The sequence below is a fragment of the Phoxinus phoxinus genome (genome assembly GCF_949152265.1).
Source record: "Phoxinus phoxinus genome assembly, chromosome: 5".
Taxonomy (NCBI): domain Eukaryota; kingdom Metazoa; phylum Chordata; class Actinopteri; order Cypriniformes; family Leuciscidae; genus Phoxinus; species Phoxinus phoxinus.
Window position 1 is genome coordinate 15,175,677 of NC_136880.1, and position 16,793 is coordinate 15,192,469.

The 16,793-nt window shown below is 38.3% G+C and overlaps 1 protein-coding gene across 2 annotated transcripts; it reads right to left on the reverse strand.

The window, feature by feature from the left end:
- Nucleotides 1-1,236: 1,236 nt before the first annotated feature.
- Nucleotides 1,237-15,089, reverse strand: gnb4a (guanine nucleotide binding protein (G protein), beta polypeptide 4a). Of its 2 annotated transcripts, none has more exons than XM_079613248.1 (10): nt 14,942-15,089; nt 11,834-11,931; nt 9,454-9,492; nt 8,984-9,090; nt 8,464-8,527; nt 7,528-7,690; nt 7,371-7,437; nt 5,116-5,317; nt 4,782-4,998; nt 1,237-3,195 (listed from the first exon to the last, which is right to left on the reverse strand). In XM_079613248.1, exons 2-10 carry the CDS (start codon nt 11,888-11,890, stop codon nt 3,089-3,091), a joined length of 1,023 nt encoding a protein of 340 aa, XP_079469374.1. In that variant the 5' UTR covers nt 11,891-11,931; nt 14,942-15,089; the 3' UTR covers nt 1,237-3,088. The 2 variants fall into 2 exon arrangements, with proteins under 2 accessions (XP_079469374.1, XP_079469373.1); XM_079613247.1 differs by lacking the exon at nt 14,942-15,089 and adding an exon at nt 13,934-14,118.
- Between the last annotated feature and the right edge of the window lie 1,704 nt (nt 15,090-16,793).

Genomic DNA, 16,793 nt, shown 5'->3' on the forward strand with positions numbered 1-16,793 from the left:
AAGTAATGCACCAAGTGCTTATCGTATCGCAGAAGCCGCATCATTGAAATATGATAGTTAACACTCAAGCTTTAAAATGATTTTCACAGTTGGAATCTGTTCAATGATTCGGTTATGCAACTTCGCAAAGCTTCGCATGAGCGCAAGTGAATCAGAAACCGTTCAGGTGTTTTTTGTGACCTGTTGAAGGAGCAAGCTGATTTCTTCAGAGTCAGCGGGCTGTGGTATCGCTAGCACAGTGTTTGATCTTATCCATAGGATAAGGCTCAGTAAGCTAGCTGAAATATCCATAGGATAGTATGTAGCTTGCTCCTTACGGTCATGCGCATGTATGGACTAACTGGGAAGTTCAGGTTGAACTCTCAAATCATCTGAAATTAATGTTCCGGGCTCAATGCAAGTTAAGGTCGAGGCATGGTGGTTAAAGGCACTTGCAACTCATTTAAATCCACACTAAAATACAATTTCAAAAGTATAGCAGCAACACTTAACATGAGATTAAATGTAAACTGTCTTTCCTAAATTTAACCAATATCAACTCCTGTCATGATTATGTAGAGTCCTCAATGAAGAGGACTTTTATATAAAAGAAGAAAAAAAAAAAACACAGGAATGATGGTAAATATGATTTAGAAAACCCAAATAACAATAAAAAAATTAAAGGATGAATTTACACAAGTGCTTTCAACACAAATGTCTGCTTCTTAAACTTTCATTGCAAGTGCCCTATTTTTCCCAGAAAAAAAGGCATGAGCCAAAATTACTTAACTAGTATTGTTGGTATTACTAAACTTGTATTGAGACCGGAACATTCCTTTCATGTCAATTAATGGAATAAATGGCTGTATTTTGATGGGAGTTGGACTTCATATGAATTATGTTGGTTTTACTAAATCATTTTAGGTTAAAACACGTTTTTGCCTTCATTGTACTATGCAACGTTCTTCATGGACCTTAATGCAACGGTCTAAATGTTGTAAACACTCAAAAAAAGGAACATCACTTCCATATTTGTTGAATATCCTTGCATATCATAACTAACTGTATGATTCAACTGAAATTTCTAAATAATTGCTTTACAAAAGTTTACCTGATGATGAACAGTAATGTCATAAATTGAAGGTGAAAAAGAAACAAAATCTATTCAGAATACTGAATGCAATCTGGTATTGAATGCAATAATGGATGATTCATTTTGCCTGTATTATGTATCAGAAAAAAAACAATGCCCAAAACTAAACCGTAAGGAAAAGCAAAATACCATTTTGTTATGCTCACAAAGTCTGTAAATTCATTCATACTGATTGGCACAAAATTAAGGTGATTACTGACGTTAAGGTTTTGTTTTTTCTTTGTTTTACAGAAACTGGTAGAGGGCTCTATACCATCAATTCTCACATTTGTGAAAAATACACAGTGTAGCTCGTGGTCCACGACAGCTTTTCAGCTTTCTTGTCATAGAATCTAAGCACATTTACTCAAATACATGCAGAAACACCAATGTGTGCTGTTTTGCGTGACTATTTTCTAGTGCAAAAGCATACAGTCCTAGCTAGTTCCTCATCTAAGAAGGGCAGATGCTCATAGTGTGTGTAGGAAGGCAGACAATGTCAGAGTGGCAGTGACCAAGGCCTCTTGTTAGGTATTAGGTTGCACTTCCAGCCTGCTAACCAATGGCAAAGTGGCACAAAGCATCAAGGCCATGCTTGGTGTTTGAATTCAAACAAATGACTAAACCAAACCTAAGCTAAAAATGCATCATTTACTCACCCTCAAACTGTTCCAATCCAAAATTATAATTTTTTTGTGCTTACGCGCATTTAAAAGCACCATGAACGAGGCCCATATGATTTGTGCACCAAACTCCATGTCTTCATAAGCTGTACAAGTCGATAAACAGGATCAACAGAGCCGAAGCCGTTATTCACTGATAAATCTCAAATGCACTGATAAATCTCAAATGCACGAGGTCTTCCTGGAACGTTCACGAATTGCTTTGTGCCGATTCAGTTCTTGAGTTCAACTTTCAACCCACTCGAAGTGGATGCAGAGGTTAAATGTAGATAACCAAATTAAATTTCAGTTCGTTTCTTACTCAGTCTCTTGTACGTCTTCAGAGGACTTTGAATGTAGAGCACAAGTCACATATCCTGTTTTTGAAGTGTAAATACATCAGTCCCCATTTACTGTGATTACTTGGGAAACCAAGTCTTCTTCAGAATTGTTCTGATTTCGACAGAAGAAACAAAGCATGACGGTGAGTAAATGACGTCAAGTTTAGCTTGTGGCTAACTATCCCTTTAACCATAAATGCATCACACATGTCCTGCTGGATCAGTATGGAAAGCAGCAAATCTCAGAGAGTATATCTAGTGATAGAAAAGACAGAAGGGACGGACAGGCTGATGGTAAGTCCTTCTGTGCAGTCAGTAATACAGTCTAATACCATGAAACGTGCCGAACATTTCTGTCAGGCTTAGAGGATGGCAAACACAAGCTCAGTGACATCAGTGTTTCTCACACAACTACACTCTACCAACCTGAGCCTGAACCATTTATGACAGAACAGGCCAAAACACTGACGATACTAGCCAAAGCAAACTAAACTTAAGGTCAAAGGTCAAACACTGACGGCCTACAACACTGTGGCGGCAGCATCATCCTTCGGTGTGGCAAATAGCACTGTGATTGGGGACAAAGAAAAAAAAAATCTTTTACGCGGGAAAAGAAAACAGGCACAGCTAAGACACCCATCACGAGCATCCACACACCAGAACATCCAAACACTGTCAGAAGTGCATATGTTATACATACAAGCGTAAAGAATGGCGGATATATACAACACAGTCTGTTCCGCACCTCTCGAGTGGAGATGTGAAGCCCGAGAGACGGAGAGAGCCAGCGGAGGCTCTTCACTGCTGGTCCTCACCTCTTTGACTGACTGTAGGATAGTGGGATAGTGCGGAGAGAAGAAAACCAGGTCGTCTGTAAGGAGGGGAAGGAGAGGGAGGGGTCCTGCGTGGCAGTGGTGCACTACAGTGACTCTGTGATCAGAAAGAGTGGCTCCCCGAAGTCCCGTCCAGTGAGGTCAGTTCCATATCCTGAGGAAGCTGTCCCAAGAACCGGTGGCCACCGCCATGCCGTCACTGGTCACCCCCAAACAGCTGACCCTGTTGTCATGCCCAGCCAGAACGCCTTCAAAACACAACAGCAGCAAAACAGCAGGGATGAATAACAGAAGTATTTTACAGACTGGGTTATCTTTCAATCTAAACCCTGGGTAGAGGAACGTTCCACACTTGTAATTTCAAAGCGGGGTTACCACTGCTTTTTACCCAGGGTTATGAAACCCTGCATTGCAGTGCCAAACATGTACAGTGTGAAACAATGCTGTGTTAGACGGTTAGATGCTTAGCAACAGACCCCCCGAACGCATGGGACGCAAACCAATGAAGGTCCAACGAACAGAAAGGTCAACTCTTTGTGTTCTATGTTTAAAGAATGGGGAATTATGCCATACATATGTGTTATTCATATTCCATACTTAATGTTTTAGCTGTATGTAGAGTTTTTGATTAAACTTTGTTGTAAAAGTAGTTTTATATTTCAAGTCTCCATTTGAGTGATTAGTGTTCTCTTTAGTGAACTTTGATTTCAACGAGTATGTACACATTGTGTTTTGGTGTAACTGTTACAACCTTTTGAAATGCAAAAAAAAAAAAAAAAAAAGCACGTTTATTGAACTTCCACAAGTAAAAACCATTCGAGTTTAGAGAAATTATATAATGTTGATGAGAAACTATTAAAAATTCGAACAGTCGAAACAATACCGCTGCTGCTATTCGACTTGTTTATAACAACCAGTATTTCCAAGTCGAATAGCAGCAACAGTTTTGTTTTATTGTCGGGAGGGCATATATTGTCCCAATAAGGCATCCATTCAATAATTATTATAAATATAAATAACTTAGTTATATTTCATCTTGTTAATGTACAACAATACTGAGGTGCAAATAGTATTGGCCACTATTTATAAGTATACACAGAATCTAACAACTACTTTTATATTGTGTAAATAGAACGTATCGCTATTGTCACTAATGGCATTTCGCTAAGAAAATGCTGCTATTGTCACTTAGAGTAAATAGTATCTATTGTTAAAAATGTTTTACACCGTTAACTAAAGTAAATATTTTCTAGATAATATCTTCATAATTTCTTTGCATTTTACTACAATGACAATATAAAAGTAGATTTAATTTTGAAAGCTGGTCTCTACAATTGAGGTTTTATACATGAAGATACATTAGCTGCCGATACAGGAGGTCTCTTTCATGGGGATCATAATAATCGAAGCATCTAGTTTATTAGGGCCGAATACAGATGGTGCGGACTCAAGTTTTCTGCTTCCGCATCAGGGTATTTAATTATAAGTCTTCTCCTGAAATGTCTGAATGCAAACAAAGACGGTTTCTCCTAATATCAGTAGAAGGCCTCATTCTCATAAGAGATTCTTTAACACAACATTTGTGAAAACACCAAGGTTTGTTACTAAAATGAAACCATGACAAATGGCCATAATGGTGCTTTTGTTTGTGTCGACGTGGTTTAAAAGTCAGGACTGTCAGAGAGGAGACCACTTGAGATGCTTGACTTTCTTCATTGTGCTTTAAAGCAGAAAAGCTTCAGTAGAACTCAAACACAGATTTTGTGATCTGGAACAACTGTTAATTCAGGTTTCTTTTCCCCCGTGTGGTCAAAGGGTTGTGTGAATTACTGACCTGCACGCTCTCCTTTAAGCGTGTCCCACACATTGCAGTTGAAGTCATCGTAGCCAGCGAGCAGCAGACGGCCACTCTTGGAGAAGGCCACGGAGGTGATGCCGCAGATAATGTTGTCATGCGAGTACATCATGAGTTCCTGGTCCGCACGGAGGTCAAACAAACGACAAGTCGCGTCGTCCGAGCCCGTGGTGAACGCATTACCATTTGGAAAGAACTGGAAAAAAACGAGCACAATTAAAACTGGACGATATGAGTTTTGAACAAGTATTATGAAAGGCTCAATAAGAAGTAAACCAGCATCAGCCACTGCGGAGGACTCTTTGACACTCACACAGACAGCATTTATATCAGACACGTGTCCAGTGAAAGACTGTCTGCACATCCCGTCTCGGATGTCCCACAGTTTGGAGGACGCGTCGCAGGCACCGGACACAAAGGTCTTCGAGTCAGGGCTGAGGGACAGGCTCATCACGTCTCCACTGTGCCCGGTGAACGTGGTGGTCTGCTGACCGGTCTCGATGTCCCAGAGAGCACTGCAAAGTGGAAGGACAGCTGGTTCACATTCAGTACAAGATCACACAGACCTTGACAAAAGGGTTTGCAACTCTTTATCTTAGCAGTGTCAACTCTTTTATCAGAGCTCAACAATCAGGATGGCACAGGGTAGGGCTGGGCGATTTGGACCAATCTTTCATATATTTTTCGGCTTAATGACGATACATCTGGGCACTTCTACAAAGAGGGCTGAATGCACAGTTTTGTTTTGGGTAAATGAAGCTTGAAGCCCTTTGTTTCAGGGCAGAAGACTTCGGGCTGTGAAGGTTTCGTGGTTGGGGTTGCAGTAGCAATGCAAAGTTTAACTCTCTTCGAACTGCAGTTTATGGTGCTGTCGTAAATGCTGGGATTTGAGGTACGTCTGCTTTTGGATGCAACATGTTTATGACATTCTCCACAGACGAAATGGCACTGCTGCTCAGAAGACCTTTTAAATCGGAATAATCTCCAAGTAATTAAACTAGGGCCACAACTAATGATTATTTTCAGAATTGATTAATCAATTTATTTGATAGAAAAAACACATACAATCTTTTCCTCCAAACAATGTGCAAATTGAAGGCTATGAAAACAAATAGAGTGAATGTGTCCATGTAGGCTATGCTACTGTATACAAAACAACATACAAACATTATAATCTAAAGCAAAAAAAAAAGCAGAAGTTAAATTCACTAAACTAGTTTTAAGAATAAAAACAAAAGCAGACTAAAACATTAACAGGAACATATTCACTCATATAATAAAAATACAATTATTTGTGCCACATAAATATTTAAAACCTACATATTAACATCCAACAACAAATATGCAAAAGGTATTAATTATTATTGCGCTCCTATTTAATTGCACAGAGTCTGTCGTATCGATTTGAGCGTTTTTTTTCTTATTCTATATATTTTTTGAAAACATATCAATATACCAAGAAAGACGATATACCGCCCAACCCTATCACTGGACCAGTGTGTGAGCGGATTTCAGGCTAGTTGACGAAAGGACGTGTGTGTTAATATGTCTTGCATTCCTTGATAAAGTACATGCGTCAGTCTTACACTTAAAATATATATATATATATTATATTTTTGAAAATTGTGATGAAACATTCAATTAAATATTAAATGCAAATGAATTCAAAACAAATCAGCAAATGTTTTGTACTGTACGTCTTCATTTGGAGCAAAAGTTTTTAATGCAGAATATAGATGGATACAGTACTGTGCAAAAGTCTCAGGCACGTTAGTACTTTCACCAGAAATATTTTTTTATTTATATCTTTTGCTGTAGTGTGTCAGTAGGAAATATCAGTTTCCAAACATTCCTTTTGCCACTAATTGTAATAATCCAGTGAGATTTTTGTATGCAAAAGAATTTAACAACCGGTCTGATCCACACTGATTTTTTTTTTCTTTCTACATTTTTACTTTTCTCAGTACTGTAACTTTGCAGGTCGGTTTCTTCAAGCGTCTTGGACACGTTGCCGCAGTTCTTCTGGATTTAGTCTCTCAGTTTGTTCTGTTTCTTCATGTAATTCCAGACAGACTCGATGATGGTGAGATCAGATCTCCGTGTGGATCAGACCGGCTGTTGTTAAATTCTTGTGCATACAAAGATCTCACTGGATTATTACAATTAATGGCAAAAGGAATGTTTGGAAATTTAAACATATTTCCTACTGACACACGACAGCAAAAGATATAAATAAAAAAAATATTTCTGGTGAAAATACTAATACACACAACAGCTATTCATATATCTGAACTATTTTAACAGTACTACTAAACATTGAGAAACAGTTCCTGCCCTTAGACCAAATTAATTTGTTTCAGTTGACTTAGAAATCAGCATCATTCAAACAATTATCACGAAACAATGTCATCAAAAATGACCATCTGTGACATTTTTCGATTGTTACTCATTGTCTCTAGTTCAGCGAAACATCATGTGATAAATGTAGTGCATTCATGATATAATGAAATATGTTGTTGAGGGTAAATAATCTATTAAAATGGTCATTCAAAGCTGTGATGGACTCACCATGTAGTATCTCCAGAACTGGTGACAATCTGACTATCGTCCAGAAAGCGACAACATGACAAATAACCTGGTGTGGGGGAAAGAAAACACGAGCTTCATCACACTGCATGACAGATTAATGATGCTAATCTTGCTGTGGAGTGTTGTCTAGGTCTACCTGTGTGTCCAGGCAGTTCTCTGGTGACTCTGACGTTGCCCTCGCGGGTTTTAAGGCTGTAGATTGAGCAGATGTTGTCCAGGCCTCCACAGGCTACATAATTCCCTGAGGGAGCGTAGGCGCAAGTCATCACCCATGATGACCTTAATGGGATGGCATGCATCTGGAAGGAATCACACAAAAAAGTTGCTATTCCCTTTTGTTGAGACCAATTCAAAACCAATCCAATGAGACCAATTCAAAATCATGAACAGCATACTAAGCAAACTACTCCTGTTATTTCTGCCGTGTAACGAAACGGTAAAAATAATAATGCTATGCTAGTAGATGATTCTGAATTCAGCACAAGAGTTAGGATGTTCCACAGGTTTGAAGCAGCAAGAGGCTAAGTTGGATATATAGCACATCCTATTTTACCTGCGTACATACAGCATGCTCACGTAATACTGTATAGCAAATCTGGACTGCATGATTGTTTATATCATTGCAAAAATATAATGTGTTTTATTGCACAGCTCAAGCATACAGAACACTATAATAAAGCGATTTATACAGTATATTAGCACATTTCAACAGCCTGATTTTTTTAGTTTCATCGCAAAATGTAAACCGTATTATCACCCGGCTCTAATCTGCTAAATGCATTTTCTGTAAAGCTGCTTTGAAACTACGTGCAGCGTGAAAAGCGCAATATAAACCCATTTGACTTGAATAAGTATATGATTTTTGTCCATTTTGATGGCTTTTGTAGTTAATGATATTTGCATTTTAGTAAAAAAAAAAAAAAAAAAAAAGTTAACTGATTTTAATTTTAACACTGACTTCATAGTTTATTATAGTCATAGTCAAGTATCAATTACAAAGGAAGATTTCATTCATACATCCTTTAACAACTGTGCTTTTTACATCTATATTCACTTGTCGGGCTGGACAAACCTTGTTTGTGGTGTAGCTGTCCCAAATGATGAGTTTGCCATCTTGTGAGGCACTAACTAGTAACCTTAATGTAAAAAAACACACACACAAAAAAACAAACACACAGAAAAAGGGTTAAAGAGTAAACCGCTGTTGATGATACAAAATGTCAAAGATTAAAAATTCAACAAGGGGAATATGTGGAAAATGATTGCAACTTATAACATTAATACACATCATGGCATTTAAATGCTTGTGATAATATTCCTTAAAATGACAAACACACTGCAGGCGACTATAGATACAAACTCCGAGCAACTAACAATTGTGCCTCCTCCCTAAAGCACTAGAACGGATGGAGAAAAGGTGAACGACAGAGGGAGGAAAAGAGAGACAGAAGGCAGCCTACATAATCCCAGAACACCCCTGGGTTGAGAGAGGCCTGCTGTATTATTCATTGAGTGTACACTGACAGAGCTGCAGGGTTCCTCTGAGAGAGCCCATCCTCCAGCCCCCTCGCTCTCTCTCTGTGTCAACTGACCTGGAATCAGTGGCCCAGTGCATGGCATAGATTTTGGCTAAATGGCCTCGGAGGGTCCGCCTTGTTCTCATCTGGATCCTTCCGACTGAATCCAGACCAGCTGTAATCTAAACACACGAAAGACATCTTCATTTACAGTGACACTACACAGCAAGAAGCAGACAATATTTCAAAGTTATGGTGATCATCTAAAATTAACACAGCACGGACTGAAGTGAAGACAAGCAGAAATGTATGACGTCATAAATCTCAAAAATTGCCCGGGCCTGGGTTGAGCGTTTAAATTTTGATGGAGGACTTGGCATGTAAGAGGATGTTTAATATTTCAGTGCACTTAAGAGCGTGTTCAGAGTGTACGTCAGTGGCTATTTTGCATGTCTGTGCTGAGCGCAGAGAACAGGAGAGCGGGGACCTCCACAGATGAGCGAGGACACACCAGTGATGCAGGGGGACCCAGCAGAGCTGCTTACCTGGGACAGGCTGGAGTCGCTGCATGCTTTCCTGGCATCCTGCAATGAGAACAGCAGCATGTCAGAGAGAGCAGTCTTTCTACTGAACAGGGCTGAGGAAGCGCTTAGAGACGAACATCTGCTCGCTGGCACTCGGGTCCACACGAAGATCGTATTTAACATTTGAGAAATAACCAAAAGTCCAGTCACCAAAGCTGATATACACACTGTGCAAAGCAGGGCAACCAATATAGGAGGTGGGGGGGTATACATAATTTAACAAAATACTTCCTGCAACAACAATGAGGAAACAGGACATTAATATTAATCTTCTTTATAGTTTATTTTTAAAGAGGTTAAGCATATATTTTTTGTATAGCCGTAGGCAACACCTAGCTATAAATAAAATGTGTCTCAAGCTTGAAATCAGTCAATAAAAAACTACTACTAAACAGTACCATATTTAAATGTATTGTTATTCTGAAGAATGTATTTTGGCAGTTCTTTGGCAGTATAATTATGTATTATAGATCCTACAGCTGTACATTTTCGTCTGCCTTTTTCCGTATTTGTGATTCGGTGGCTCTGAATGGTCAAAACACAGTTTAAAATGCTTGCTACGGATGCTGAAAATCGAAAAAAAAAGTATCTTCTGCTCACCAAAGCTGCGTTTATTTGGTCAAAACCGTAGTAAAAACAATAATACTGTCAAATACTATTAAACTATCATAATTTGAAATGGTTTTCATTTTATTATATTTGAAAAAATAATTTATTCCTGTGATGTCAAAGCTGAATTCTCAGCATCATCACTACTTCGGTCTTCAGTGTCACATGATCCTTCAGAATCCTTTCAAATATGCTAATATTCTAATATGTAGAAAAGAGTTTATTTTTGTTTTACAATTGTTTGTAAGCATGTAAAAGTTGTTACTGACAACTATAATCAATTGAATGCATCCTTCCTGAATAACAAAAAAAAAGGTTGACCCCAAACTTTCGAAGGGCCGTGTACTACTGTGTATGTTGTTGTTGTGTGAAGAAGTGTCGATTAGGGATGGGCGTATCAATGAGTATCAAAAGTATCGATATTAAAAAATAAAAAAGTATCGATACTAAGGTGTGTGTTTTTTTTGTATGTCCAGTGATTTTGTTCAACAAGAAATGTAATGCGTCAGCTACAATATTGAATTGTACAAATAAACTATAGCGAATAATTGTGTAGAACCATTTTCCTGCTCATCTGAACACACGCAAACGCTGCAAGAGAGAACCAACCAATCACAGAGAGCGTTCGCTCACTGCTGACACACTGCGTTCAAACAGGGCTGCGCCTCCCAAAAGTGTCATAAGAAACCATTGATGCTTTGTGGAAACACAGCCCAAAACAACGCTTATCAGACGACAGAAAAATATGTCAGGTATTTCACAATAAACAAATTAGAATTTAAGCCGACATAGTTTGTGCAATTATATTTATTTAAATTGAATGTTATAAGTTCATATTGATCATGTTCTATTCTGTAACTAATGTTAATGTAAATCATACACGGTCAGATTAAAAAGGTTGCATTTTATGGATGGATGAACCATGGTTTTACTACAGTGGCCTTAGTTCAACTATAGTATGTGTAGATCTTCATGGTTACCACAACAGTAAACATATTTTAACCATATGTGAACAAAAATATAATCTAATGAATTGCAATTAAGGTGTATTGAATGTTAAAATCACTTAAGTGAAGTTAAGTGACTTGTAAAATGTTAAGTGGGTATCATAACCCATTTTACTCCTAGTAATTTAATAAACGTAATAATTTTAAGTTCAGTTTAGAGGTATTGTTATCGATATCAACGATACTGGTCTATTAAAGTATCGTATCGAAAAACAAAATAAGTGGTATCGCCCATCCCTAGTGTCGACTTGACCCCAGAAGCCATCCTTTGATCTGATTGGCTGAGAAGAAAAGTGAGGGGATCTTACTCTGATCTGATTGGCTGAGCAGAAAAGTGAGGGGATCTTACTCTGATCTGATTGGCTGAGAAGAAAAGTTATGGGATCTTACTGTGATCTGATTGGATGAGCAGAAAAGTGAAAAGTGATGGGATCTTACTCTGATCTGATTGGCTGAGCAGACAAGTTTTGGGATCTTACTCTGATCTGATTGGCTGAGAAGAAAAGTGAGGGGATCTTACTCTGATCTGATTGGCTGTGCAGAAAAGTGATGGGATCTTACTCTGCTCTGATTGGCTATGCAGAAAAGTGATGGGATCTTACTCTGATCTGATTGGCTGAGCAGAAAAGTGATGGGATCTTACTCTGATCTGATTGGCTGTGCAGAAAAGTGAGGGGATCTTACTCTGATCTGATTGGCTGTGCAGAAGAGTGAGGGGATCTTACTCTGATCTGATTGCGCAGCTGCTCGGCCTCTTGCCGCAACTGCTCCAGCTCACTCATGGTCCTCCAGGTGTTTCACTCCTTTCCCAGCGTTGATAATACTGAACACACACAAACATAAAGTCACATTAAGTAGTCAATAAAGGAAGTAAACGGAGCACTCATGCTGGATCAATAATTCAAGCCACTCACGCAAACAATATTCATTAGAAAGTCATGTCAGAGGTCACACAGACAGTAAGATGGAGCCTCTAGATACAATTTGTGGTGAACACAGAGAGTGGTCCATCAATGTTTTCACTATACTGAATAGAACTAGCGGTTGAATCATACAATTCAGCGAAGGGACCAAACCCTCCTGCAAACTGAAGAGCTGGGCACGCTGCGCTCCTTTGTTTAATGAGGGGCAACACTGCTTGGCACTGCCTACTAGTTCATTTCCCTAAAGATATAGCTAATGTCAGCAAAAAAAGACAGCTAATCAAATTCTTTAAACATTAAGAGGTTATATACAGTATGATACTCAACAGCAAAGGGAACAAAACGACACTTTAAAATACCATATGCAAATGTTTCAAATATTTTATACATTTTCATCTTGAAAATAGTCAATCCAGCTAGTTCCGGCATATTAAATTTTAATCGAAATTTTTTTAAATCTAAAATTTCATATACATACGGGCGTTTATAATCCTTAATCCAGATGTGCTAATCTCCAATTTAACCTGTGACACTCAAAGCCTGTTAAAGCTTGTCAAGATAAACTCGAAAAACGCAGTTGTAAATTAAATATCCACACAGGGACGAAAATGTAACTGTTAAATTTGTATTGGTCACCGGGTTTAATGCGATAAAACGTAGCGCATTAAACGTGTAAATAAAACGTGTGTAATACTGATGTTCACGTGCACGTTCCACATTATTTGAAGCTAGCCAACTGTTTTGACAACAAATAGCAGTAAAAATATTACAAATTATAAAAATAAAAAAAAACTACTTTTAGAATAAAGATTTAACACACAATCTCAATTCTTTCTAGCCAGATTATTTTAGAGCTGCTGAGCATAACTTCTATTTTCTACATTTTTTCAGACTTTGCCTTTTAAGGTTTGGAAATGATCATTTTAAAATGTCCATGACTTCATGAACCTTATCTACAGCTTTCAGTCTTATTGCAGCCTAACAGCAAATGCTGAGTAACTGAATATGGCTTTGAATATGGTTTGACTGAATATGTTTTGACACAATATGGAAACACCCCAAGAGATTGTTCAGGACAACCCTGACCTCAGTGAAATCTCTACATTTCAGCATAAGTTTTTTTTGTATGTTTTTTTAGGGAAGCACAGTAGCATGATTGCAAGCAGTGTTGCTAAAAACAGGAAGACTGCTTGTCCCAACCCTAGCAGCCAAATGACAGGAAAAGCAATGATCAGTATGCATTTTAAACAACAAGCTTTCCATCGTAAGATACTGTACACATTATATAGTGAAATATTAATAACATACAAAAAGCTCAGGTTGATTTAAATAATGGAGCATCTTCTCAAGAGAGGGGGGAAAAGTCAATCCAGCTAGTTCGGGCATATGAAATCCATTTTAATCCTAAATTTAATATGTACATCCGGGGGGGTTTAATCCTTAATCCAGATGTGCTAATCTCCAATTTAACCTGTGACACTCAAAGCCTGTTAAAGCTTGTTGCGATAAACTCGAAAACGCAGTTGTAAATTAAATATCCACACAGGGACGAAAATGTAACTGTTAAATGTGTATTGGTCACCGGGTTTAATGCGATAAACGTAACGTTAGTGTGTATACTGATGTTCACGTAACGTACATTTCATTTAATCGAAGCTAGCCAACTGTTTTGACAACAAATTCAACACCACATGTTGCACGAGGCAGATATCTCTATATAACCCAGTATTTATGCAACAAAAGGTATAAAAGAGCCATTCTCTGCGGATTTCTCATCCGCAAAGTTAATCACAGAGTTATTAGCAGCTATGATTTGGTTAGTTTGGTTAGCACGGTGGCTAGCGAGCGGTGACTGTATCATGTCAGTTACTCCAGACCACCACACAAACACTGACACATTACCTGATGTAAAAACACTACAAAATCCTCCTGCCGCGTGTAAGGGTTAGTAGACTTGTTTTCTTTTTCAAAATGTTAAAGCGGTCATTTCGTTAATATCCAAAACAAGGCATCGGGCGCCAAATTTACTAGATTCAAGGCAATTCACACAGCGATTACCACACCCATACTGATATTGAGAGCATGGCAACAATTGGATGGAGGGGGGGGAGAGAAACAGTTCCGAGTGTTTAACACAAGATATTCAGTGTACCTGCATAAAAATTAGTAAAATGTGTATCTCGTTGCTTTATATAGTATATTGTTATGAAGCTAATTTATTTTTATCAAAAGAGTTTGACATTTGCCTACGCCTACCTAATCAAGTCACCCGCGCTTGAAATGGTTCTGGCTATCAGCTTCCTCAATTATCAAAATGACTGAAGTAGTTTACATTTGGATGCAGTCACAGATTTGTAATAATACGCACGCATTAATTAGACTCGTAAAATATCCATGAGAATAGTGTGCTCTGCCATTTTAAAAGGCACATATATTATACTAAATAAATAAATGTGTTTACAATTAGCTACTTTCAATAAATATGAACAATTAATGTCTAGGATATTAGTTACTATTTTAGCAAAGTTTCTTTTTCTTTTCTTTTTTTTTTAAGTGAAAAAGCATAACGTCACAGAATAAGATTCCCACCTATTTAAAGCCACAGCATACACTGGGGTGGGTTGCCAGTTTGCCACTCCGAGAGAGCCAATTTGTTTAAAATCTATTTGGCTAATGTGAGTTATTTGGAATTGAATTTTAAAGCGAATTATCATGTGATATTTTGGAGCAAAATACAAATAAGCATTAGGCAATAGTGGCAAGAATGAAATCATCTGTGGCAATCCATGGGTTAAGAAATGCAAACCACACACTCGCTGCTTCATCATCTCACACTTGCTGATCTATAAACCCAGTCAAATGTAATATAATTAAGTTACAAAACCAGTATTAAGTGACATTTAGTCTTACCTAGTACGTTGAAGTCCACCAGTGAGAGGTTGTTCAGTGGAAGCGCACGGCTCCCTCTGTAGTGTGTGTGTGTGTGTGTGTGCTGATGGGAGCACTGGCACCGGGATAGGCAGTGGGGACTTTAGTTAATGGCCAGCACATCTACACTGAGAGCTGCTGGTGGTGACAAGGTGGGGCTGGATGGGGGAGGCTGAATACTGAAAGTGGGAAGATGAGGTCTTAAAGAGACAGCAGTTCTCACTGTCTGTTCATTTGGGCAGTGTCGCAACCGAGTAGGCCTACGTGTTAAACAAAACAAACAAGGACTGTCCTGTGCATTCAATTATTTACCATTTGTTTACATTATCTGGGCACATGCACAAAAAGCAGGAATGATTACTGAATGTAGGATATGTAATGAAGGGCTGTCAATAATTTATTAAAATGGAAAGCTTTTCCATGTAGTCCATTGTCAACATTTTCAATTCAAGTGCTTTATTGAATCGCTTACTGTTTATCATGCTCATGTTTACAGACAAATTTCTGTTTAAATTTGCTGATCAAAACATGCCTAGCTTGACTTCACACATTGCTCAACTTGATGAACATCATATCTGCATTTATTTATCGCATTTCAATGAAAACTGTCCGTTCAAAGCTGCTTACATAAGATAGACAACCTTGACAAAAGTCAAATTTGGGGCTGAGAGTTTCCTTGCATGAGTCCAGCCAAAAGTTCTGACAGCAATAAAGTGATTCCGGTTACAAAGGAAGTCTTTTGAGTCACTATATATTTGAGGATGATATGAAAGGTCATGAAACATGACCCTGCTAAGACATCCACCTCACATCCTCACTGTTACCTAAAATCATAAAGAAATCCATAAACTAATTTGAGCCAGTCTCCTTTTCAACCACATGGCTTTATTTTCAGAGCCTTGTAATGTGTCTAACATTTCAAGGCACGGTGAAAAGACTTGAAATATCTAATCTGATTACAGTCTGTAAGGCCATCCAAGGTTATGTCTTGATTTTTGTATATTAATACACACATATTTAATACATACATAATATAATATAATATAATATAAAGGCAGTTTTGGGGTAACATTACAAGTAACAAGTACATTACTTTTAAACGTAATGAAAAGCACATCTCTTTGGCCTAGCATACACATAACACATTGTAAACTTCTATAACTCAATGTTAGGCTGCATAGTTTAGATCAGCCGGAACCGGGAACACTTCCCATAAATCCTGATGTACTCGTTACATCATAAGAAGGATGGCGTTTACGCTAATATTAGTCTCTTTGTTTATCCCGAGGTTTACCGCAGTCTGCCGGATCCAGGCCGTATCCGGATCTGATGAAGGACCAGCGCCTGGACACGACGACAACGCAGTCCTGAAGTGTCAACTAGTCTCTCCCCTGTGAAGGCCTCCTTCCCTTTACCGCTGTACAGATCAAACGTTGTCGGGATAATTCCGGTTCACTTGGCTAATCGGAAGCGGTAAATAATTCTGTGTTATCATTTTTGAAGGCCAGGCAAGTAGTTTGTTGAGGGTTGGCTTGTAAAGAAGGACTACACGACTGCACACATATTCAAACGCGCATACTGTACCTATAACTTTAAACACTTTAGCCATCTGCGTTTTAGCGGGTTTGCAGAGATAACCTTTTTTTTTTATTTCATGGTTTGCGTTCTCGAGACACCAGGCACAGTTTTGTGAGCAGCCGGATCGCGTTAAGGGTTTTCTGCTAGAACGGTGTCGGTTTGAATCAATCAAAACTAACTTTAGCTGGACAATAACTTTAATCTAGAGCTGCTAAAGCCAAACAATCTCTGTTACTGTAATTTGTACAAAAAATGT